Genomic DNA, 25,583 nt, shown 5'->3' with positions numbered 1-25,583 from the left:
CTCGTCTCTGACCCTGGGGAGGACTGAGGCATGGTTGCCTGCTCTTGAGGGCCCGAGGGCACCCCTGGGGTGAGGAGAAGGCGCCCTCCTGCCTCCCTCGGCCACTTCCTCTTCCCTGCCCTCAGCCACCGGCTTCCTTCCCTCCTGGGACCTGGCCCATTTCCTGAAAGACAGGACGGCGTTCCAGGGACCCTGCCGGAGCCCAGGCCTCTCCCAGTGGGAGAAATGAGCCCATGGAGCCAGTTCAGGCCATGAGGATGTTATACGGAGCAGCAGAACCTCTTGGGAATCATCCCAGGCTGGAACCCCAGGTCGGCTGAGGCCTGTGTGACATGGAACTAAATAGTTGTCTCCCCAGAGATGAGCTGTCTCCAAGTTCCTTGCTTCAGCCCTCGCTGGCGGGATGTGGGTGGGCTCATCCCCAGCGCACGGTGCCACGGCGTGTGACAAGGCCATCTCTGCTCCTGTCCCACACGGTCCTTGCTGCTCGCTTATCACAGTCACTTCTGAGCAGTGGTTCCACGGCAGGGCTGTGGGGTAACCCCACCCTCCCTCCAGGATGTCTACCCTGCCAGGCTAGGCAGGCGTGAGCCCAATCACCATGCGAACGTTGGCACGTGGCTCCGACAGCTTGTTTCAGGGAGACTCGAGCTGGTCCGAGAGGAGGTGACCGGCGAGCAGGCGATGAAGGATATGAGGCGTCCTCCAAGTACAGTGGAGGGGTTCTCTCCTCTTGACCCCAACTCTGGCGGGAGCACCGCGCGGGACCTGGGGGCCTGTCTTCACTGTTGACCACCACCCTGCCCTCTCTCTACAGAGGCCAGCCCGCATGCTCAGCCCTCGGCGCTGAGGCCACTGCTCGTCATGGAGGACCCAGCGGAGGTGGCCGCTGAGGTCCCGGCCTCGATGAGGATGGTCCACAAAGGGCCCTCTGGTGGCAGTGGCGGCGAGGAGGTCCAGAGAGTGAGGTCTTCAGTCGGCTGGGAGGGAGCAGGACCGCAGGAGGCCGGGGCTTCTGACAGAGGCGGTGAGTGCAGCGTTGGAGGCCGGCCAGTGGTCCACATGGCCAGAGCGGTGTCTGCACTGCCGGGGTGTCGACTGAGAGATAATCCCCTCCCAGTGAGTCACTGGCAAGCCAACTCGCGTTTTCCAGGGGCGTGTCAGTGATGACAAGAACGGCTGGAGAAAGGGGAAGGGGCTTGGAAGTCCTAGAACAGCTGCCCAGACACCTCCACTTACGGCTCTTTTACAGACCTTTGCGTTCCCACAGCCCTGTGTGTCCTCAAGACATAAATTACTCAGGACGGGGAGTCCCTCGTTCCCCCAGGAGGCTAACTAAGGCCCACGTAGGGAAAGGGACCAGTGGCCAGGCCAGGACTAGGGCAGGGCTACTTCCTGGATGGAGGAGGAGGAGCGGGTGTGACGTGGGCGGTGTCCTGTGTACCCCACGGCAGGCGCTGTGATGGGGAGGCCAGGTGGGCTGGCTGCCCAAGGACCGGGCTCGAATCCTCATTGCTGCTGGGCCACTCTTTGACTTAGGACTCTGTTTCCCCACTAGGAAACCTGAGGGGTGCCCCAGTGATCTCCAGGACCCCTCTCCCAACCCCCTCAGGTCCTGGAAGAGAAGAGGGAAGGAGAGGGGGCAAAACTGAGGTGTGCCCGGGCCCCTCCCCAGGCACCCCCATTGTCATGCTGTCCTAGCTGCCTGTTGGGGCTCTAGGGTTGTACGTGGTAGATGCCGGATGCACAGTAATGGTCAGTAAACGATTGATGCTTTGGGAGAGTGGAAACAGAACCGAACACACGGTGCCTGGCCAGAGACGGACACCGTGGAAACCTGGCAATTGGAGGTACATTTATACCGCTGTTACTGTGGTCCTTCCAGGTGTGCGCAGAGATGGGAAGGGCCAGCGTGACCCTCCTACGTGCTGACCCACCAAGGAACCCGTCCTGTCCGACACCCGCCTGGCCAGGAATCGGGGAGCTGTTGGGGGAACTGGGCCTGGGAGCCCACCAGTAGCATGGGGCCCAACTCCCTCAGGAGCGTGCGGGTAGGGAAGAAGGAGCTGGGCCCTGCCTCCCATGTGGGGGCCTGCCCTGCCTCCGCGGACAGCCCAGCCAGGGAGGGGCCGTGAGCCTCAGAGCAGAGGACGGGTGAGATCTGGCACTGAGGCCAAACAGGAAGCACTCTGCCCTTGCTGCCAGGTGTTTCCTCCACACCACAAGCCACACTCGACACACACCAGCCTCGGGATGTATCTGTGAGCCCTGCCAGCAGTCAGTGACCACATTCTTCCTCAGGAGGTTGCCCGGCTGTGAGGCGTGAAGCCCCTCAGTGACAGTCCCCTCCCAGGCTCCTTCACCTGCGGGCTTCCTTTCCACTGACGGCTTACAAGAAATCATGCGCATAATTCCCATTTACCCAGACTCCTCAGATGTTCACATTTTACTCCACTTCACTTTCCCTTTCTTACCGATATGTATTCTTTTTTGAACTGTTTCAGAGTAAATTGCCAACACGATGCCCCTTGGTCCCCAAATACTTCGGCGTGTATATTTCCTAAGGCCAGGACATGGGGTCCCAACATCACGTTCCTGGTCGAAATGATAATTGAAGACCTCATTCAGATCTTGTCATCTGTCCCAGTAGCGTCCTTCACAGCAGGGAGAACCCTGGGCCTTGCGCTGCACTCCATTGCCACGTCCCTGTGGCAACCTGGGGGCTGCTATTTTGAAGAATACAGGCCAGGTAGTCTGTAGACTGTCCCTCACTGCAGGCACAGCCAGTGGTTCTTCAGCTTTACAGTCAGGTGTTTGGGGCGCAAAATACCCAGAGGGGCCGTGTTCCTATCAGCACAGCACAGCTGGAGGCCGCGATAGCAATTTGTCTCCATACTGATGACGTTCATTTTGATCGCCTGGTTAAGGGGTGTGTGACAGCCTTCCCCCCCACCCTCCCGTAAGCCGGTAATTCTTCCCTTTGTCGTTGGTACGTAACCTGTGAGAAGATGTTTTGAGACGATGTGAATCTCTTGTTCCTTTTCAAGCTCATAAAGCAGTACTTTATCATCTATGCCTGGTTTTTGATGGAAACAATAATTATGATGGTTGCTAAGTGACATTCTTACGCTTTGTTCCTCTACATTTATCACCTGGCTTTCTACTGTAAGGAAGAGCAGTCCCCTCCCCTCCCCCATTAGTCATTTATTGATTTTACTGTGGGCTCATCCATCTGTAGTTTACTCTCTGGATTGTATTAGTTGACATCATTAATTATTTTGTGTTCAGATTGGCCCAGCTTTGGTCTTTTGACGTGTCCCCATCATTCTGTGAGCACGTCGGGCTGTCTGGGACCACAAGATGCTCATCTGGCACTTATCCCAGTCCCCAAACTTGGCCATTTCTCCAAGGAGCCCAGGCTTCTGAATTGGAGGATGGTGCTTAGAGCCAAGATCTGGGCGCCATATGCTTTTTGGGATTGGACAGGCATTTCTGAGTCCTTGCTGAATGCCTGGCTCTAGGACTGGCCTGGGGACATAGAGAAAGCGAGGCGTGGATATGGGCTCTGACCACTCAGGCAATGAGCCGGCGTGGGGCTGGTATACCATCGGTGGTTGGCAGACGCTGCTGGGAGGAGAGCAGACATGAGCACCGTCGTGTTGCCAGGTCCAATGCCAATGTGGTAGTACTGTGCTCATGCCTCTGAGCAGGACGTCTCGAGGTGACGGAGACCCACTGTCCTTAAGTTCATACCCTCTGCCGGAACCATAGGCATTTCCCAATCAGACTCCCCTTGGCCCCAAGGCCCTGATTGATCATCCCATTTTACAGACTGAGCAGGGCAGAGATGAGGTGCCCTGGTTTAGATGCAAACTGGGAGCTGGCCTGCAGGTTGGAAGCTGTGGGGGAGAGGGGTGAAAGCGGAGGACTGAGCGGCCTCTCAGTGTTCAAGAACCCGTCCTCTGACCCTGAACTTGGGGGTATGTCACTAATCCTTGCCAGGCTGTGCGCTGCACCCCACCAGCCTCACAAAGCAAGTGGTGTCCTCAGCAAGTGACTAGTGTAGCCAGATCAGGACGCAGCTCTGTCTTCTCCAGACCCTGAGTTCCTTCTGGCTGTCACCTCCCCTCTGTGGTCTGAAGAATCATGGCCTCCAAAGATATTCACATCCTAATCCCCAGAACCCGTGCACACATACATTACCTCCTGTGGCAAAGACTTTGCAGATGGGATTAAGTTATGGATCTTGATATGGGGAGATTACCCTGGGATCAGAGTCAGAGGGAAATCAAAGATGCTGGGCATCCAGCTTTCAGAATGGAGGTAGGGCCATCAGCCAAGGAATGCAGGTGCTGCGGAAGATGGAAAGGCAAGGGAATCGAGTCTTTCCTGGAGCCTCTAGAAGGAACCAGCCCTGCCGACACCTTGATTTTAGCCAGTGAGACCCTTTTCAAACTCCAGAACAGCAAAATAATATACTGTGTTGTTTTCAGAAGCCACTAAGGTTGGGGTAGTGTATTACAGCACAAAAGAAAACTCAGACACCTTCCATCCTCGCTGGGCTTTTGTGACACTGGAGGAATGGGAGGTCGTGTGTGCACGGTGGCTTGCGGGGATGTGGACACACCTCTTTTGTTCCAGAAACATCTGGGGGTTGGTACCTGTGTGGCTGCGGGCTGCCTATTGTCATCATAAGCACACAGACCTGCTCTGTTACAGGTGCTGCTCTGCCCCCTGGCACATCTCGGCGGGACTCTGGAACCCCTCCCGGCCAGATGGGTGCGTACCCCACAGGTAGGCATCCTCGGGCAGGGTTTTCTGGACTGGGGACATGAATGTGGGATCCCTGGGTGCCCCCCCTTCCCTCCATGGGAGTTGGGAAGGGATTTGTTAAATGCAGACACCCAGGTTCTGATTCTTCCAGTCTGGGGTAGGGCCCAGGACTCTGCATTTCCGGAAGGGGGTAGGCGGAAGGCTGGGTTCACCTGCATTTGCAAAGGACTTCTCTGGACTCTGTGTTTGCATCTGCTCAGAAAGTTGGACGTGGCCCAAGAGGCCACATGCAAGGGAAAGGGAGGGGTCACAAGAAGGATGTGATAAGAATTAGATCAAAGAGCCCTCTGTGGAGTGGGGAGTGCAGAGGGAGGGGAAGGGCCCACAGAAGAGGCCTCCAAGGGCCAGTTTCTGGGGAGGGGACTCTGAGGATGTGGGCAGATTTCTGCAGAGCATGGATGGTGGGCAACCCTGGGCAGTGAGGGTGGCACTGGGCTTGGGGGTAGTAAGAAGCGCCTTACGCTGGAGATCCCACTCCTGACCCCCAGCAGTGGGGGGCACAGAGACCTCAGTGTTGCTTGCGTTTCACCTTTCCCCCAATGTCTGCCTGTCCTCCGACTTTCCTGTCCGGTGCTCGGTGCCGCCTGTGGTCAGCTAGGATCAGGACAAGTGAAGCAACAGGGCAGATGACTTTGGGTTTGAAAATGCAACCCCACCCTCTTACATCAGCAGGAGGGGTGACATAGTAGAACTGGCTGTGAAAGGCTAGGCCTGATCCCAGATCCACAAGTCTCCAGAAGCTCTGCCGCTGGCCCTGCCTCACAGGAGGGCATGGGTTTTGTTTGCTCCAGGGTCCCCTGCTAGAAAATTCTAAGGCAGGCACAATGCAGCAATGCATATGCACAGGGCGGGGGAATCTCGCTCTCCCTTTCCACCTCCTTCCCTTTCTGTTCCTCCACACCACCCATCTCCCTTGGAACAGCTCCTTTTCAGGGGATTTTTGTGTTGCTGTGGCCTTTTAAGGGGGTGGGGTTGGGGTGGGGGTGGCATGGGAGCTGGGATTTGAATCTAAGGGCAGCCCGCCAGGCCTGGTGTTGCAGGGGGAACCAGTGAGGTTCCCATGGAACCATGTGTGTGATGGAGGGACGTGTGGGGGCCTGAGCAGGGCTGGGCTGGCGCCCTTTTGGAGATGGCAAAGGCAGGGAGAGGAGCCGGTTTTGGGGTGGGATTGAGGGTTGTGGGAGTGTCTGCCGGAAGTCAGGTGCCCCTGGCTGGAGTGGGGGTGGTGGGAGAGGTCGGGGCTGGACGTCTTGGTGACTCAGGACATGTGCTGGAAGGTCAGTCAGTGCCGTCCTGTCCTGGGGCTGTCACAGGAGTCTACTTCTTCCCATCACTCTGTGGGATGTAGGCAGCTTGCAATTCATTTACAACCAAAGAAAGTGGGGCTCAGGGGGACAGCAGCTGAGTGAGGTGTGCGTCGGTGCCTGATGTGGGGATTGACCCCGGCTCCCATGACTGGGTGAGCTGGGGCTCAGGACTCCTGTCCTGGACCAGGCCCACTGCCCGACCTTGCTCTGCCCTCCAGACCTGACCTTGCAGCTGCTGGCCATGCGGAGGAAGAGCAAGCTGCCAGACCCCGACCTGCAGCAGGCGCTGCGGGACCGGCTCCGCCTGCTGGAGAACGACAGCTGGGAGGTGGCCCGCGCTCTGGGGGTGAGTCTGGCTCCTCCGGGGGCTGAGGGCCTGTGTGGAAGGAACCTGGGTGCGCGCAGGTGCAGGAGTCCGTGACTGAGAACAGGACAGAGGAGGACTGCCCGGTGCAGAGCTGGTGGCCCCAGGAGACGAGGGTCCAGAAGTCCAGGCCTCCCAGCAGCCAAGGCCATGAGAAGGGGAGGCTATCCCTGACCTCACCTCGTGGTGGCGCTGTCCTGTCCTGTCTGCTCTCCTGGCTGTCTGGCCTCAGGGACCACCCATCACATCATTTCCTGCAGGCCCAGCAGCGGGGGCTGCCACGTCCCCAGTGCCTGCCCGTCCCGTTCGCCCTGCATCCTTCACCCTGCTAGGATTTCTAAAGTTTCTTTGATTGGGTATAAAAAGGGCTGGTGGGAGTCAATCTTATTCTTTGATTTTGGTGGGGCAGCGCCCTGTTGACCTCCGCACAATGGGGCACAACAGCGGTGTGGCAGGAGGATGGGGGGAGGGGCCTGGGCCAGGCTGCAGAGGTCCTGGGGTTTAGGGCTGGGCGGCCACCGTCTGACCTTGCAGGCAGCCTAGCCTGACCTTGGCCGATACCCTTAGCCTCTGTGAACCCGGCTTCCTCAGCCACACATGGAGGGGTGCTTAGACTTGTTGCCCAGGGAGCTGATGTGCGGGTTCTGCAGACAGAATAGCACCCCAGGGGCTCAGCAGTGGGGCTGCCCCTTATGACACCAGGGGAGAGGGCAGTGGTTAAACCTGCAGACTCCGGGCTGACTCCCGGCTGTGCCATGTGGAGGGGCCATCAAATGGAGACGAATACGACCCCTTCCCTGAAACACACACACACACACACACACACACTTCATAAGTTGTAAGTATAGTTGTAACTGTCTGTGTTAGCTGGTGTTGCTTTAACGCCCCATCACCCCCGCCAGGAGTGGAGTGTTCATGGGATGGAGGTCAGAGAGGGAATGGGGGGATTAGAACTGGAAATGCTGCAGGTGAGGCTGGAGTGGCCAGTCTGGGCTGAGCAGGGCTGAGAGCGCGGCCTGAACAGGAGAGAACCTAGTGTCGAGTGTCGCTGGCTGGTGGGGAGGGATGGAGGCTGGTGGAGCAGCCGTGGAGGGAGTTGCTGAGGGTGTATGTCCAGAGCGTGAAGGTCCCACAGGCGCTGGGGAGGAGCAGGCTGTGGCACAGGCACTGGGGAGCCACAGCTGGCTTGAGAGAGCAGCAGAGGAAAGCCCGGGCCGCCAAGGAGTCCGCAGTGTGCTTGCGCCCCTGCAGGGTCACTTCTGCAGAATGCTCCTGTGGTGTGGCTCTGTGCCCTGATGGTCAGATACCTCAAGCGCCTGGGATGGTTTCTGATTTCTGCTTCTTCCCCGTAAGGAGTTATCGGCCAGGCTGCTGTCTATCCACAGTGACCAGGATCGGATTGTGGTGACCTTTAAGACTTTCGAAGAAATCTGGAAGTTTTCCACCTACCACGCTCTTGGTAAAGCTGTGCCCTGCCAGAACCGGTTACGAGGACTCCTCTAGCAGGACACTTGTCACACACCAAGCATTTATGTTATAAATCGGGCTTTAGAGTAGGCTAGTTCATGACGGCCTCTCACCTGTCCCTCGGAGGACGCTGTGGTGGGTGGAGCTGCAGACACACACCGTCTGTGCTGCCCGTGTGAGTTGGCTGAGTTTCCAAATTTGTTCCAATGCTGCGCCGCCTAACTTTGCTGGACCAGGATGGAGGGAAGCTAAGCTCAGACTGACCGAACACAGACTAGGAAACTGTTATTTCAACCTCAACCCCAGTGCTTTCTTTCTAGAACATTCCCCTTTTTTTGGGGAGGCATTTGCAGGGTCTGACTGCGTCTCCTGGGGAAACTTGCTCCCCCACCCCTGGTATGAGGGCTGAGGATGTTGGAAAATGACGATTTCTTGCAAGCCTTGAGAAGGGCCTGTGTCACTCCCACAACCAGTATATGTGATAGTGTTGGACGCTCTCGTCCCATCTCATAGATGAGAAGACTGAGGGTCCTAGAGGAAGTAAATTGTCCTCGTCCAACCTTCCCGAGGCACAGGGAAGTCAAATAAGTTGTGCGCGGTCACAGCTGGCCCACTTGCAGCTCAGACAGTCAGACTGGTGGCCCGCCCAGGATACGGTCCCCAAAGGCAGGGCGGGGTGTCTCCTTGGGTTTAGTCAGTGCAGGGCTTGGCCACCCTGGGGCCATGAGGGCTTCCCTGCCCTCTTCTGGGGCCCCTGGTGACCAGGGTCTGTCTGGCTCCCCAGGCTTCACTCATCATTGTCTGGAAAACCTGCTTGTGGACCAGGCTTTCTGGCTGCTCTCGCCGGATGAGGATGAGGAGACAGCCATCCAAGTCCACGTGGATGAGGAGGCCTTGAGGCTGACACACGAGAGCCTCCTCATCCAGGAAGGTGACTGCTACGCGGGTGATGGTGACATGGGCCAGCTCCATGCTGTGTGGGGACGCCCGGGCCACAGCCAGCGGGAGAGCTCTGGAGGCTCGGGCATGCACGTGGAGACCAGAGGGGGCTTCAGGCAGGGAGGGGCATGCAGGTGACGCTGACAGTGGTGGGCCCAGGCTCCGTCACTTCTTTGTAAGGCCATGGTCAGCTCCCACAGAAAGAATAGAAAAGGAGTTTTGCAAGTGCCACCCACCACCCTGTGTTCCTGACTCAGCTGTTGCTTTGAAGGCCGTGGTGGCCTCACAATGAGTCTCCAAATCTGCAGCTAACGGAACATGAAGCTGCCTGTCCTACCCTGGCCACAGAGAGGAAGAGAGGTGGCTAGTTGTGGTCAGACTCACCAATGGTGGTCCAAGCAGGAAGGGCCCTTGGGATGACACGTCTGGCCCCTCCGTACAGAACGGGAAACTGAGGCCCCAAAAGTCTGTCCGAGCCAGGCTCCCAGGGCAAGCCTGGGCAAAGCTGGGACCCCAGCCCAAGTCCGGACACCTCTGATGTCTGGGTTTCAGTGGATGTAGAGCTGGGGGCTGGGGGGCTCCTATAGGTCTGCCTTCACACATGTATCCTGGAGGGGAAGGGTGGGCCCCCCTGTGTCCAGCCACCGTGAATGACCACCCTTTGTCACTTTGAAGGGCCTTTCTTTGTGCTGTGTGCTGACCACCATGTGCGAGCAACAACTGTTCCCTGGGGTGCAGAGAGGGGCCCCCAGCCCCTGAGGCGGGCTTCAGGGGGTCCCCGGGGAGAGGCGACCCCAGCAGTGGACTTTTCGGCCCACCACCTCAACACATCATCCAAGGAGGTAGCAGCGGTAGCCACTCCAGAAACTTTGATTCCATTTCATCAGTAGGTACCGGCCTTTGTTTCACTGCTTCCTGCCATCAGGCCTCTCGGAAATGCCTCTGGGCCCTGGGCCCTGGGCTGTCCATAGGCAGGGGTGGGTGTGTGTGTGTGTGTGTGCTGGGGGTGGGGAGACTAAAAACAGTGTGAGCCAGGCAGACCCAGCCACGATCCTTCCTGCTGCTTCCCACGTGTGACCTTGGCAAGCCAGTCCAGCAGCTGGGCCTCAGGGCTGCCACCTGTGTGACAGGACACTGCCATTTCCCAGCAGGGCTGTGCTGGGGTGTAAGGGCCCCCACATGTGCTGCATGGAGCTCTTGCTTCATACCCCAGCTCATGAGGACCTTTTGAGGGAGCCTGTAGTAGGGAAGCACAGGGGAATCTGAATGAATATTGACCAAGGCAGAGAGCCTGGGGGAAACCAGGACGGGTAACATGTAAGCTCCTGCTTACTTGCTGAATGTGAGGCACAAGCTTGGCTTGGAGCTTCCTGGCAGCCAAGACAAAGAGAGAAACTGGATCTCCAGATGTTCAGTGTCCTTGAAATAACAGGCTATGGCTCAGCTTCTCTCCCCAGGAACATGAGCATGAGAAAGGGCAGGCGGCGGCTGGGCTGGGGGGCATGGGGCTACCTGGAGGCAGTGCCACGCCTGGGCCTGAGGCCCCACACCTGGACAGGTGTGTGTGTGTGTGTGTGTGTGTGTGGTGGGATCCACGTGTGTCACTGAGGGCTGCTGACTCATCCAGACTCTACACAGTCTGCCCCAAATCTGAAATCCTGCAGCAAAGACCTCCCTCTCCCCACTCCAGATGGGCCCTTAGGGCTCCCTGGGACCCCTTCGATGACTCTACAGATAGACCTAGGACGCCGGATATCCAGCTGATGGGTAAATGTTTCCATTGGCTTTTTTCCCTGGGGAAAGAGGTGGGTGAGGAGGGGCGGGCGCCAGTGTTCTGTAAGCTTCTGCGCTAGCCCTGACTCCTCCCCAAGCCCCCAGATGTAGCTAGAATCCTCTCTAGGTCACAGGGTGATGACTGTTCTCAGAGAGGTCTGTTGGCTGGTGCAAACACACAGCACAGCAAGGCCGGGGCCGGGTCCTGGTTACGGCCTCTGAAGTGTAGCTTCCACAGACCATTCCGCCAGCACTCTCAGTCTGTCCTCTCTTTCTGGAACCACATTAAACACTCGGGAGGCGCTGGGCTGGGTTGGGCCAGGCTGTGGCTGAAATGGCCCTGTGAAGGGCTCCCTGTCGAGTGCTGTTTGCTCTTCCCCAGACTGGCTAGTATTGGGGTGGCCTTGTGTCCTTGTTACATGGACATGAGGCCCCAGGGGAGGAGGGATCGGAGCGACTCATGTTTACAGCAGCACACACCCTGCAGGGTCCCTGGCCTGGCCTCGTTGGGGTGGGACGGAGGAAAGAGCCCTTGGAGGCCAACAGCCTTGGGCCAAGATAATTGAGGTCTCTGGGCCTCAGTTTCTCACCCTCAGCGTGGGGATAAAGCACCCCCTGAGGACCGCATGAATGTCCAGCCCCTCATGTGCAGTGACTGAGCTTCACTGCAATCCCTGACAGGTGTTAGATGATTCCACAGCGGGACCTCGTGTGCCTGCTGAGGATGGCGTCTGTCCCCTCGGCCCCGCCCCCAGCACTGACCGTGTGCCCTCCGTCCCATAGCTGTGGGCCTGGCTTCGGCAGTGGCAGACTACCAGGGCTCCGGGCCCGAAGAGCTGACCTTCCAAAGCGGCGACCTCATCGAGATAATCGGGGCCCAGGTACCCGGCCTGCCCTGGTTCCTGGGCCGGCACGTGGCCTCGGGCCAGGTCGGGTTTGTGCAGACGACTCTCGTCAGCGTGCAGGGCCACGCGTCTGAGTGAGTGCTTAGGTGTCACCCCTCCCTGAGCCCACCCCTCCGCCACCCCCGTGGGACCCTGCTGCTGTCACCTGCTTCCCAGGTGACAAACCTGGACTTTGTCCTGCACAGCACCGCCAGCCCTGTCCCACCCCTGCTGGTCATTGCGGAGTCTGCTCCCAGCTCTGTCCCCAGGCCTGGACCTAGCTCAGGCTGCCATCCCCTGGTCCCCAGGGCCCAAGGTCGACTTCCTATCTGGGCCCCTCCTGTCATTCCTCCGAGTGCTGCCGGGGTCATTCTCTGAAGTGCACAGTTATCTGTGTGCACTGGCGTTCTGGGGCTGGGGGAGCAGAGCCCCTCAAACCAGGGGCTTCTCACAGCTCCAGGTGTCAGCAGAGCCGGCTCCTCTGGAAGCCCCGGGGAGGAGCCTCTGGCCTCTTGTGGCTTCTGGGGGCTCCAGGCGTTCCTCGTGGCCACACGCCTCCTGTCTGCCTCCATTTTCACATGGCTTTCTTCTCCTCTGTCTAAGGACCCCACTACATGAATAATCCACAATGATCGCCCCATCTCAGAACTCTTAACTTGATTATATCTGAAAAGACCCTCTTTCCAAAGGTTACTTTCCGAGGACATGGACTTTTGGGGACTCTATCCCATTCCGTGCACCATGCCACTGCCCTTCATGAAACCATTCGAAGCTTTTGGGCCTGGCCTTCAAGGCCCCCCCATGGCTGAGGCTCTAGTGACCCCCCGTTTCAAATGCCACCATTAGCCATCAGCTCACACTGAGTCCATCTATGCTGTTGGCTTATCCCTTCTAGAACGATCCTGGGTGTCGCTCCGTCCATCCTGACCTCACAATTTCCTGGGGGCTCTCACTGGTCCCTAAGGCCCCTCTCCGGTGGCTCATCCCTGAGGGTGCTCATCCTGGCCGAGCTCCTCTCCCTGTGTGAGCCCCCCATGCCCCGTGGTTGATGTGTCTGCCCCTGCCCCCCCCCCCAGGAATCCTGAGGGAGGACTGCCTGGTCACCTGTGTGTCCCCACTGCCCAGGCCTGAGCAGCGGGGGGCGGGGGTTCTAGGGGAGTGGTGAGTGACACAGCCACGTCCACCCCATGGTGGAATTCTCTTCCCCTTGAGTTGACCTTTCATTTTTAAGACTTTGGTTAAAGAGGCCAGACAGTGTGGTGTGGAAAGGACCCTTTACTGGGCCCTGGGCTCTGGGCTTGTCCCCATCACCAGGCCTCCCCTCTCCCAGACGAGATGCTTGTCCTCAGGGCCCCCCGCCTCCCCTCCCCCCCGACATCCCATCTCATTCTGGTCTGGCGCTACGACAGACCACTACCTCCCAGACCAGAGCCCAGAGGCCACTTTGGTGTTGTGACAGGTCCTGCCAGTCCTTGTTCCCTGATGTAAGTGTCTGGCTGCTTTGGTGCCTCTGTCACTTATTTGGCAGCAGCAGTTTAAGCTGGTTGGGCCTGGATGATAAGCGTGGCTGCTATACATGCGTTTCCCAAAATGTGTTCCCTCCCGGCACTCCGTTACAAACCTCGACATGCTCACACGAGTGGGGACGTGCCCTCCCTGTGCCCTGGTGGGCAGCCTGCGGGGCTCCCGGCACAAGGAAGGCACTGAGAAGTCTTAAACTTGTTTTCTTCCTGTCGAGATATGTTTGTCACGCTGATTTGACCTCCTCAACCCTTTTCTCACACAGCTCTATCAGCTGGCGTTCTGGGGAACACAATTTGGGGCCCGTGGTCTGGATCCTAACACTGTCTTCGGGGAGACCACAATTTCTCCACAGATGGCAAGGGGCCATGTGACTTAAATAGGTCCTGAACTTACCAAGGGCCTGAGCTGGAAGAGTCAGGGGGCTGAGCTAGTCTATTCCTCTCTCTTAACCTGGAAGAGTGATGGGGCCAGGGGCCATTGGTCCTGTTTAAAGCAGGAGAAGCCCTAATGACTTCCCTCATTCATTCAACAAACATTTCCTGAACATCTTTCCTCTTCCAGACCCTGGCTTTTTATTCTTTGTTTAATGAACAGCCTGGTAGCTATTTTTTTTTCCTTCTAATTTATTCTGACATAATTTCATACTTAGAGAAAAGCTGCAACAAGAGCATAAATTTCCTGCACACCCCTCACCCAGATTGCCCAAATGCTCCCTTGTTAGGACATCTGCTTTCTCCTTTTTTCTGTTTTACTTCTAGTTTTTTCTAAGCTTTCTGAGACTATGTTGCAAACACGATGTAAATAAGGCAGTGTTTTTACTTTACTGGTAAATAAGGCAGTGTTTCCCCAAACCAGTACTGCTTACTAACCACAGTACAATTGTCAATATCAGGAAATTGACACTGATACAATTCTGTAATATCCACAGAACTTATTCAGATTTTGCCAGTTTTCCTATTACTGCCCTCTATAGCCAAAGAAGATTTCAGACCACAAGTTATCAGTTGTCCTGTCTCTTTAGTCTTCTCTCCTTCATCTGAAACATTTCCTCAGTCTTTCCCATCTTTTATGGCAGTGACATTTTTGAAGAATACAGGCATGTTGTTTGGTTGAATGTCCCACAAGCTACTCTAAGTTTTTCTTTAACATCTCAAAACAGCTCCAAGTTTCACACTACATTTCAAAGTTTCATAGTATGGTGGTAATTTAGTCCTATAAGCAAAATGGCCTCTTTCTTCCCTCCCTCCCTCCCTCCCTCCCTTCCTCCGTCCCTCCCTCCCTCCCTCCCTCCCTCCTGTTTTCGTCTCCCTGACTTGACAGTGTTTGTGCTGGGCACTGTGGGAGCAAGGAGCTCGTACAAGAAATCTCAGGAGCTTATTGTGTGGAGGGATCAATTCTGCCTGCAGCTGTCACGACCGGCCTCACAGGGGAAGGGACATTTGAGGTGGGGCTTTGAAGGCTGCCCAGGAGCTCCTCTTTCCAGGCTGCCGTGGCCTGCTGCATCTGCTACAGCCTTTTCTGCTCCTGGGCGTCTGCTTCTGACCAGACAAGGCACCCTTGAAGGCAGGGTCTATTTTGCTTTTATTTGTTATCGGTGTCTTCACTGCTGGGCACACAGTAGGTGCGCAGGGACTGCCTGTCAAGTGAGGGAGTAGAAAGTGGTCTGACTGTGCGATGTTTACTTTGGAACCACGTGATATTCAATGAAGCACTTGATTTTCTCCAGGTTGGAAAATGTGATATTTCTTAATGAGGAAGAAAGATCTTTCTTCAGCAAGGAAGGGTGCTTTTCTGAGGAGGACGCCAGGCAGTTACTGAGAAGGACATCCGGCGCAGACATCTACACGGTGTACAGCTTGGGTGGGTGTGGGTGTTGCTGGGGCGGGTCCTCCTGAGACAACGCTGTTCCCATTTCACCTCTCCGCTCCTGTACTTGGAAGGCATTTCTCTGAGGCTGCAGTGCCAGGCGTCATTGAAGGAAGTGTGTCGTGTGTCCTAACCCATGACCAAAAGAGATGGTTTTCTTCTCTTTCTTAGGAAGCCACCTGGGGACGTCTTATTCCTCCCAAGGGGCCCTTTTGTCTGATGCCGCGTAACTTCCCAGGAGCTCTGTTATCCCAGTCGGCGGCACTTTATACTTTTCATGTCTTTTGACAGCTCTTTTTCTCATTTGATTTCTGTGGCCCCTCAGCGAGCTGTTGGTGTCAGCCCATTTTAAGGAGCTGGACACTGGGACTTCGGGAATGAGGGGGAGGAGTGCACAGAGGATCAGGAGTCCTACCAGGTCTGCTGCCCTGCTCCCTGGGAGAGCCGATGGAGTCAAGGGTTCCCTTCACTGGGAAGCTGCCCTCATTTCCAGAGGGGCGGCAGCAGAAGCCACGGCCTCTCGCCTTTCTCCCGTTTCTCGTGCGAGGATGGAGCCCTGCAGGGGTGGGGGTGTGGAAAACCCTGGAAGATGAGGCTTCTCAGACCGCACCCCCACTCCCCACTACCCCTAACGGGCACTGGAGTCAGGAATGTTAGGGTACTGTCGCCGGACATGGCCCAGAGGGCGCTGGCCGCAGACTGATGCTTCTCTTCTCTCCCTTTTCAGACAGACTAGAAGAAGCTGAGATTGAACCGCAGGAAGAAAAAGGTGGGTTCTTCCCACACAGCACAGGACTTCTGTGGTCATGGAGCTGGGCTTTGGGGGGTGATGCCGGGCGGAGGCCACAGAGCTGGCCACCCATGGGTGCTGGGCGCAGACCCCACTCCTCCGTGGGGGAGTGCTGGTGGGTGGGTGTCCTGGCCTGGAGGGGAGGCTGGAGCGATGGAGGTGAAGCTCCCCTCCCCTGCGGCAACAGGTCCCCAGTGATCATGCCAGACGCCCTGCTCTGTCCCCAGTGAAGCTGGGCACTTCCTCCATTGCCCCAGCACATGCCTGGCCCTCGGTTCCTCTCACATAACCTAGGGCAGCTGAAATTCACCCTGTGCTCTGCTTTGAGGGGTAAAAAGGGCGCTGAATTTAGAGCCTTATTTTGGAGAAGTCCTTGAGGGTCTGCTCCTTTCCCAGCCGGGCTGGTCCAGGGATACCCGCCCCCCCTCTGCTCCTCCGTCTCTCCGCCCACAGAGGGTCTGCGTCAGGCGGGTCCTGGGGACGTGAATGCCTGAGTACCCTGTGAGATTTCCTGGGGATGGGACCTATCTAGGCATCAACACAGAAGGGTTGCTTTGGGGTGTCTGTGCGGAGGCCAGCCCCCTTCCCCCGGCTCCCCAGGGCTGTTCCAGGGCCACCGAGCCTCTGTGGGGTGAGGACCGGGAAGAACTGTGTAGGCTTGCCTTCCCCGAAGAGGGGGGTGTCACACTGCCAGTCCCTGGGAGCAAAGGCTGACCAGGGTGGGGGGTGGGGGGTGCTGGATAACAGCTGGGAGCACACGCCTGGAGGATGGCGTTTTCTTAGCTAATCTAACGTGTCGTCAAGTCGGACACTTGCCACTAAACCAGATTTAATTTTTCTTTATTCCTAGACTTTACAGACTTATAAGGAGACAGTTAGTTTTGAACATTTTTTACATATTAATTTGAAACAGAACCGTCTTTAGATGCTGGGTTTTTTCCTTTCAAATAAATTCCCCTTTAAGCCCATGTTTTCCCAACAGGAAATGGAACTTGTTTGCTCTTAAGCGCTGGACAAACCCTTGGGTTCTGAGCCTTTCCAAAGCCAACAGTCCATAAGCAGGCAGTTGTGGGCCTCTGGGATGTCTGCAGACTCCCCAGCTCCCTGTTCTCTTTCTCTTTCTTTCTTTTTCTTTCTTTCTTTCTTTCTTTCTTTCTTTCTTTCTTTCTTTCTTTCTTTCTTTCTTTCTTTCTTTCTTTCTTTCTTTCTTTCTTTCTCTCTCTCTCTCTCTCTCTCTCTCTCTCTCTCTCTCTCTCTCTCTCTCTCTCTCTCTCTCTCTCTCTCTCTCTCTCTCTCTGTCTCTCTCTCTGTCTCTCTCTCTCTCTCTCTCTCTCTCTCTCTCTCTCTTTCTTCTCTTTTTTTCTTTCTTTCTCCCTTTAGTAACCATGGGCTTCATATTCTCAAATCAGCCAAGGTGCAGTGGAGCCCGGAGGTCTGGGAGCCAGTCGCACTGTTTCCTGTTGGAAATGGTTCCGTGCTAGAGGTGGGCAAGTGGACACCTCACTTCCTCCACTGCGGCTGGTGTTGTCAGTTTTGGGGGTCGCTTTTGGGCTCATGCTCATCTCTTCTTCTGACTGGCTCTTGACCATGTCATGAGGACGCCCACACCTGACCGGAGGTCCCAAGTGCTGACAAAATCACAGTGAATGGACATCCCAGTAAGTGGCTTGGATGCTTTCTAAAGGGAAAGGGATCTCTGAGTGATCACGAGCTAAGACACTCGTCTCCTGAAACTGCGTTCAAACGAAAAAGAATGAGTAAAGGAGGGCCTCTTGGTTACTTGGCTGAATGGATCTGTGTTCCCCCGAGGTCCTAATTACTGAGTTCCCACTGTCTTCTGGGTGCTGGGCGTTCCACTTAACCTTGGACGCTCAGGCGGCCCTGGGGAAGGCAGTGTCTGCCAAGTGCTGCCACAGGGACGCTGGGCCTCGGGGGAGACGTACCTGCCCCGGCCTGGGCTCAGATCAGACTCTAATCTATCTGGGGGTTTTGGTGATTTGCAGACATGCCTTTGCCTGGCCTGCACTCAGAGCCACGTGAGACCCTGCAGAAGGTGAAGAATGTTCTAGAACAATGCAAGCCCTGTCACAGCTGCCCTGAGGAGCCAGAGTCCTGGGGCCTCCCTGCAGCGTCCAGTGGCGCGAGCTCGCCGGGTGTCGAGGAGTCCTCCTTCTGCCTGGACGCTGAGGATGACTGGTCTGACCCCCAGGCCCTGCACTCACTGCTGCTGCTCCTGGACGCTCCCGAGTACAAGGCCTGTTTCCGTGGCCTCTACGACCTCTCCCCGCCGGGGCTGCGTACAGTGTTCTGTGGCTTTGCCGATGAGGACGAGCTGGCCGGGCGCCTGGCACAGGCCCGGGCTGTGGCCAAGAGGGCTAGCCTTCCTGTGGCCCTGGCCAGGCTCTGCTTCGTCCTGGGGCGGCTGTGCGTGCGGAAGCTCAAGCTGTCCCAGGCCCGGGTGTACTTTGAGGAAGGCCTGGGAGCCCTGAGGGGCCACTTTGACGACCTCTTCCTGGTGGTGGCCCTGTATGCCAACCTGGCCACCATCCACCTGAAGCAGAAGAACAGGGAGAAGTGCGGGCAGGTGGTGCCCAAAGCCTTCGCCCTGCTCCTGGGGACGCCCGGCCAAGTGTGCAGCACCGAGGGGGAGGCAGAGCTCCTGAGGCTCGCTCTGCGGAGGGTCATCGGCGGCCAGAGTCCGCAGGCCGAGGCCCGCGCCTGCTTCCTGCTGGCCAAGCACCACGTCCGCCTCAAGCAGCCCGAGGAGGCACTGCCCTTCCTGGAGAGGCTGTTGCTGCTGCACAGGGCCTTGGGGTCCCCGCACGCGCTGTGGCCCACAGACTGCTACCTGCTGCTGGCACACGTGTACAGCCGGAAATGCCTGCCCCACCTGGCACTGAGCTGCATCAGGGTGTCCTCGCTGCGGACCCGGGGCTCGCTGGCCAGCTCGCTCAGGAGCGTGGACCTGGTCCTGCGCAACGTCCCTCAGCCCCACTGCCCCCCCTCCCAGGTCGCTCCCTACCTTAGGCAGGCACTGGCCCGCCTGGCCCCAGGCACAGGGCAGGCCCTGCGTGGCCCCCTCTGTGCCAGCCTGGCCCAGCTGCACAGCCACCACGGGCAGCACGGCATGGCCATCTCCTTCATGATGCAGGCGGTGGAAGCCAGTGCTGAGACCAGGGGCCGCCTGGTCGTGGACTACCTGGTGGCCCTGGCCTGGTTGCACGTGCTTCATGGGCAGAGCCCGGTGGCCCTGGACGTCCTGGAGTCTGTCCTGGATGCGGCAGTGGCTCGTGTGGACCAAGAGGGCGTGATCGCCAATATGATGGCCATCGCCCTGAAGAGGACAGGCAGGACCCGGCAGGCGGCCGAGGGCTACTACCGCGCCCTGCGAGTGGCCCGGGACCTGGGCCAGCTCCAGAACCAGGCGGTGGTCCGGGCCAACTTCGGGGCTCTGTGCCTGCAGGCAGGTGCCAGCGGGCTGGCCCAGCACTACCTCCTGGAGGCCGTGAAGCTCTTCTCTAGGCTGCCCAGCAGGGAGTGCGGCCGGGATTTCACCCAGGTGCTCCTGCAGCTGGGTCACCTATACACCCGCAGGGCCCTCACCCAGCAGGCCAAGTGCTACTACCAGTGGGCCTTTCTGGTCGCCGTGGAGACGGACCACTTAGAGAGTAAGTGCCACGCCCTGGCCCAGCTCCGGCCCCACACCGGCTTCCTGGAAAGAACATGTTTTCATCTCTGTTCGGGGCACGCCTGGGGTTTGTGAGCACAGGTGGGCGGTGGTTTTTCCACAGTGGCAACACTGAGTGGTGGAAACCAGCAGGTGCTGGAGGGTGTTCCCACGCTAGCCCAGACATAAACAGGGCGACCAGCGCATCCCTTCTGCCTGGCATGGCCTGCTTTGAGCACTGAAAGCCCCGTAGCCCGGGCTTCTCCACGGTCATGGGCAAACAGGTGGTGGGTCACCCTGGACGTAGTCGAGGCCGGGCAGGGGCGGCTGAGCTGAAGGAGCCACAGAGACTGGAACACGGAGTACCTTAGTGGCTGCTCTCCCACAGGCACCCCGACAGCCCTGCTCACCAGAGGACCCCCAGGTGGTGGGTGGTTCCCCAGGGCCAAGGAGCAGGTAGCTTCATTCAATAGCAGCTTGTTGTGTGAGCAAGCTCTATGCGGGCTCTACCTGCAAATGGGACTCGAGTGGTCCTCGCTGGGGGCTGGCTGCCAATTCCAGGGAACAGATGTCCAGGTCACAAGAGCCAGCAAAGGGGTGCTCAGGGTGGTGATGCTCGACTCCTGGCCCTGACTTATGGGTCAGGGACGTCTGTTCACTCTGGGACCTGAGGGTTGAGGTTTAGCCAAGCACTGGGAGAGGGACTGGCAGAAGGCGCAGCCTGTGCAAAGGCCCTGGGGTGAGTGAGCTGGGCCGCGCAGGGAGGTGCAAAGTTCCGGTGGGTTGGCTGGTGGGTGGTAAAAACCTCAGTTGGGGGCCTAGGCAAGTGCTGGGGAACACAGGCTACGGTTTGGCATTTGTCCCGAGAGCACGGGGAGCCACTGAGGGATGTAGGAAACTCACCAAGGCTGGAGGCCCGCTGGACCTCCAGGAAGAACCAAGAGCTGGGTCCCCAGACCTGCCCTGTGGCCTCAGGCAAATGTGGCAATGAATCCTCATCAGTGGTCCCCATGGGTCTCTCTCAGACCTCCTGTGAGGCCCCCTCCCCAGGACACTCAGGGATTCAGACTTGGGAATGCCAAGCTGGGTGTCCTAGGGGATCATGTTGTCCCCATTCCATACTGAACAGTGAGGTGACAAAAGGCTGGGGTGATACCCAGGGTCACCCAGTGCCTGCTCTGGGCCACTTTTTAGGCTGTTTCAGTAGTTGGTGTCTTTCTAGGCATTTGTCCATTTTCTCTACGTTATCTAATTTGTTGGTGCACAGTGGTTCATAGTATTCTGTCATAATCCTTTTACTTCTATAAGATCAGAATCCACGATTACGATTAATGTCCATCTTTCACTCCTGATTTTAGATATGTGCATCTTCTCTCTTTTTCCCTTGGTCAGTCTAGCTCAAGATTCGTCAGTTTTGTTAATCTTGTCTGAAAAAAAAAGAAAAAAATCATTTGGTTTTATTGATTTTTCTCTATTGGTTATTTTGATTGTCTGTTTTTAATCATCACTGCCCGAACCTTATTTTTCCTTCCTTTTGTTTGCTTTGGGACCAGTTAACTCCTCTTTTTCTAGCTTTTTGAAGTAGGAGTTTGAGGGTTTTTTTATTTGAAATATTCTTCTTTTTAAATGTAGACATTTACAGCTATAAAGACCCTCTACACACTGCTTTTGCCGCATCCCATACATGTTGGCATGTCATGCTTTTATTTCCACTCATCTCAAAATATTTTTTGGTTTCCATTGCAACTTCTTCTTTGGCCCCCTGGTTATTTAGGAGGATGTTGCTAATTTCCACATATTTGTAAACTTCGCAAGCTTCCTTGTGTTGTCGATTTCTGATTTCATTCCACTATAGCTGGAAAACAGACTCTGTGATTTCAGTCCGCTTACGTTTGCGAATTGTTTCATGACCCAGCCTCTGTTCTGTCCTGCAGAATGTTCCATGGGCCCTGAGGAATGTGTGTTCTGGTGCTGTTGGGGGGTGTTCTGTAGGCGTCTACTCGGTCTCGTTGGTTAATGGTATCGTGCAAGTCTTCTCTTTCCTTGTTGACAGCCAGATCATGTTTAATAGTGAAAGCTGTCAACTGTCCTTAGACTCTGGTTTTAGGAGAGGCAAGTAAGGCTAGGGTTTGGAGCCTGGCTTCTTGAAGGAGCACTGGTTCCGGAATGCCGGAAGCCAAATGTGAATGCCATCTCCACTGCATGCCTGGACTCAGCTTTGGACTCAGTTTGCCCACCTGCAGCATGGGGATGCCAGTGCCCTGCTTTGTCAGCTCACTGTGAAGCTGCACCTGTCCTGGCCAGGAGGAAATTTGTGAAGCGGAAACAAGGTGGCCTGTGTAGTGAGAGCCTGGCCCGGACCGCCAGGCCTGAGGGGCATTACAAAAATGGTCAGTGCCATCTCTCGAGCACCTACATGTCCTGCCTGGCCCCATGACGGTGTGCTCATCACTGTGTGACCTGAGCAGGGGCCTTGTAAATGTCGTCATTGCTCTGATGAATGACAGTGGCTTCTTCTTTTTGTCTCCCTTGCCCAGGCCAGCTGCAAGCTGTCCAGCAGCTGTGTGACTTCTACAGCACGGTCAAGCCCAATGAGGCCCAGTGTGTCGTCTACCATGAGTTCCAGCTCTCGCTGGCCCGGAGGGTGGCCGACAAGGTGCTGGAGGGGCAGCTCCTGGAGACCATCAGTCAACTCTACCTGTCCCTGGGCACCGAGCGGTGAGGGCTGGCTCTGTGGGGCGGGAAGGCATGGCAAGTATGCAGGGCCACCCTCTCAGGGCAGCCCCGCCTTGGGGACCATTTCCTTCCTTAGCACCAGGCGAGCTCTGAGCTGGCAGGCCAGGGGGTCGTCCTGGCTAATGCTCATGACATTTGAGTCCTATGACACATGTCCTTTGGTCTCTGCTTGCACACCTCCCCAGGGGAGGCAGAGCTTGTGTTTCCGGGCTGTTCTTTCTGCCATGATAACTTCTGTAAGCTGACCTCTGCCTGCGCTGAGTCTGCTCCCATTGGCCCAGCTCCAGGCCAGGGGGTCTGGTCTTCAGATGTAAGGACAGCAGCCATCTGAGCCTGGAGGAGTCTGGTACACAGGAGACAGCTGATTGTGCCCTAGGGCAGGGTTTCAGGGTCACATGTCCCCCGAGAAGCCTGCACTGAGCATCCTGACCAGATGGGTTAATGTTCGGCCCGGGCCATGCAGCCTGCAGGGTCCACACACTCACTGATCACATGGCCTCTGGGACACATGGAGAGAGCAGAGGGAGCCAGGTTTCCACAAGGACTTGGGAGGGCCAGTCTCGGCCTCCACCCCCACCCTCGCGCCTCAGTTTCACAGTAGGACAAATGGGCTGATGCTCTACATCGGTGCTTCTCAAAGTGCGGTCCCTGGACCAGCGGCACCCACCTCACCGGGGAGCATGTTGGAAATGCATTCTCAGGCCTCACCCCAGAAAGCTGAGTCACAAACTTGGGAAGCCGCGCCCTGCAACCTGCGTTTTGACAGCCCTCTGAATGATTTTGATGCCCACTCAAGCCTAAGACACTGTAGCCTAGATAATCTTTAAATTTCTGCCCGGTGCTAGAGCTTCCTGCTGCGCCCAGAGAGGTGGGTGCCTGTGTGTGGGAGCCGGGCAGAGACAAATAGTGCGCTCCTCCCAGGCCACACGCTGCCGCTTCCCCCAAAGGGCCCCCTTACCTGTTCCCTACGAGCAGTGCGGCCTGTGTCCACCTGCTCTCCCATCAGCCTGGGAAGGGCAGGACCTGATCCCGCTCCCGACGTTCCAGGTCCGTGGTCAGCAGACCGGCCGCGGGAAGAGCCTGCTCCCCTCCCTCGCTGGGTGGCTGGCCTAGAGTGCTTGTTCTGACCATCGAGTCTCATTCCAGGGCCTACAGGTCAGCGCTGGACTACACCAAGCGCAGTCTGGGGCTATTCATCGACCTGCAGAGGAAGGACAAGGAGGCATTCGCGTGGCTGCAGGCCGGGAAGATCTATTACATCCTCCAGCAGGAGGAGCTGGGGGACATGCACCTCCAGGTAGGAGTGGCCGCGTGCGCTCACTCCCCCTCCTGAACCACTGCTGAGCGCCTGCTGCGAGCCAGCTGCCCCGTGCCGTCGCCCACTGCCCCTGGACTCTTGCTGCCAGCATCTTCCACGATGGTCTCAGCCCCCGGGGGCCAGAGGCGCGTGCGTCTCACAGTAGCCCCCGCCCCCGTGTTGGTACACAGCAAGTGCTTCATAAGTGTGCCCACTCAGCTGACACACAGAAGACCTCGCCCCAGTAGCATATGGCACGTCTCCTTTAAACATGACGTGATGTGGAACTAATTGGGAGGCTCATGAGCCTAGTGAGCTTTTTATTTTTGAGCACCTGCTGTGTACCTCCCTTGGCCAGGGGCTGAGGATCCCAGAGCGGGAGTTATGGCTGAGGGGGGACAGGCTCCTCAAACATTGCTGACTCAGGGCCCCGGGCTGGGCCAGACACGAGGGGGTGCAGAAAGGAGCTGGAGGGTGAGCTCCTGTCCTTCTGGGTCGCACAGGCTGGTTTGAGTTGCAGCGAGTGGGGGCCAGTGGCCTCCCGGGGAAGGGTGTTCCAGCAGCAGACTCACAGGTACCAAGGCCCAGAGGTGCCCAGCGTGTGGCAAGTACCGGGACTGCAAGCAGCTGGGCGTGGCTGGATTGTGGGCGGGGGCTAGTGCACTCATTCACTGCCCGGTATTTGTTGAGCACCTACTATGCGCCGGGCACTGTGCCAGGCCCCAGATGCAGCAGAGAAGCCGTCAACTTTAGTCCTCGGGTGGGAGAGACAGGCGAGCATGTACCATCAGGTGGTACTAAGGGTTATGGAGGAAAATCAGCGGAGGCGAAGGGGGCAGGATGGGGGCGCCCCAGTGAGGCTGGAGCAGAGCATGCCCTGGTCAGGGCACGGCCGGTGGAATCCAGGGGCTTGTTCTCAGCTCTGCCCCAAGCTCCTCAGAAGTCCACACCCTCCGGCTCCAGGGCTTTAACTGGACAGGACTCCCCGTAGGACACAGGGATTAAATTATCACCCTCACACAAGTGGGTGACAATGGCCCCAAGTGCACAGGACCAGTCACTCCTGAGGTGTGTGAGAGGGAAGTGGCCTCCAATGCTCGTGTCTGTGTAGTCCAGCATGTACAGGGCTGCTTGTGGGTTCCAGGGCAGCCGGGAGGTGGCTGTGAACTTCCTACGGGGTGGGAAGGCCCCCTCAACCTGCCAGAATACTGCAGGTCCCAGGAGAATCTCCACACCCCACAGGTGGCACAGAACGCAGCGCTGTACACGGGGGACCCCAACCTGGGGCTGGGGCTGTTCGAGGCCGCCGGAGACATCTTCTTCAATGGGACGTGGGAGCGGAAGAAAGCTGTGTCCTTCTACCGGGTGAGTGACCCCAGTGGGTGGGACAGCACAGGTGTGGCCAGCGGAGGCCTCTCTCCTGGAGGCAGGGCCACCTCACGCACAAGCCTAATTTGCCGGTGGCTTCACCTGGGATGGTCTTGACCCCCACCTTGGCCTGGAGGTACAGAGACAGGAAGGATTGTTTGGGCTGGAAGCATGCATTTCGGGCACCACCAACAGCCCCAGGGTCCTAGTTCATCCCCATTTTATAGACGAGGAAACTGAGGCTCAGAGTGGCACACAGCACGTCAGTGGGGGCACTGAGACCAGGACCCAGTCAGCATGTGCCTCCCAGGGAGAGCGGCTTGTCCCCTCCTGTCTGCCCAGCTCACCGCGTGTGGCTCAGCCCCTGGGATTCAGATAAATGTGGCATTTTTAAAGCGTAGAGGGGTACCAGACGTCCTGATCAGGCCCTCACTGCCCGAGAGGGGGAGCTGGTCTGAAGTTACGCAGTGTAGACAGATGGGCTGCAGGTGACACCCCCACTGGCTCAGGGCCCAATGGCTCCGGGGGTGTCAGCACCTCTCTGAGCTACCCTTTCTCTCAGGGGACAGGACTGTGTAAAGATCCCGGGGAGTTAGTGGAGGGAGGAAGCTTCCGCACGTGTCTGGGGCTCTGAGAGGCCTGACCCATCCGCCTGTGTGGGCAGGACCGGGCGCTGCCCCTGGCTGTGACCACAGGGAACCAGGAGGCGGAGCTGAGACTCTGCAACAAGCTGGTGGCCCTGCTGGAGGAGCTGGAGACGCCACAGGA

At 57.3% G+C, this 25,583-nt stretch overlaps 1 protein-coding gene across 1 annotated transcript; it reads left to right on the top strand.

Moving 5' to 3' along the window:
* Window positions 1-817: 817 nt before the first annotated feature.
* Window positions 818-25,578, top strand: LOC308495727 (SH3 domain and tetratricopeptide repeat-containing protein 1-like; the record flags this gene model as incomplete). The annotated part of the gene is given in 16 exon segments (XM_081080712.1): window positions 818-824; window positions 827-1,027; window positions 4,720-4,794; window positions 6,359-6,486; window positions 7,858-7,963; window positions 8,756-8,902; window positions 9,586-9,796; window positions 10,601-10,677; window positions 11,467-11,662; window positions 14,818-14,951; window positions 15,685-15,726; window positions 17,751-19,415; window positions 21,952-22,132; window positions 23,297-23,447; window positions 24,690-24,812; window positions 25,480-25,578. Coding segments are annotated over 16 exon segments (3,543 nt in total), but the record flags the coding sequence as incomplete, so codon positions are not given.
* Window positions 25,579-25,583: the final 5 nt, after the last annotated feature.

The sequence above is a fragment of the Rhinolophus hipposideros genome, assembly GCF_964194185.1.
Source record: "Rhinolophus hipposideros genome assembly, contig: HAP1_SCAFFOLD_545, whole genome shotgun sequence".
NCBI lineage: Eukaryota > Metazoa > Chordata > Mammalia > Chiroptera > Rhinolophidae > Rhinolophus > Rhinolophus hipposideros.
This window is presented reverse-complemented; position numbering and strand designations above follow the sequence as displayed.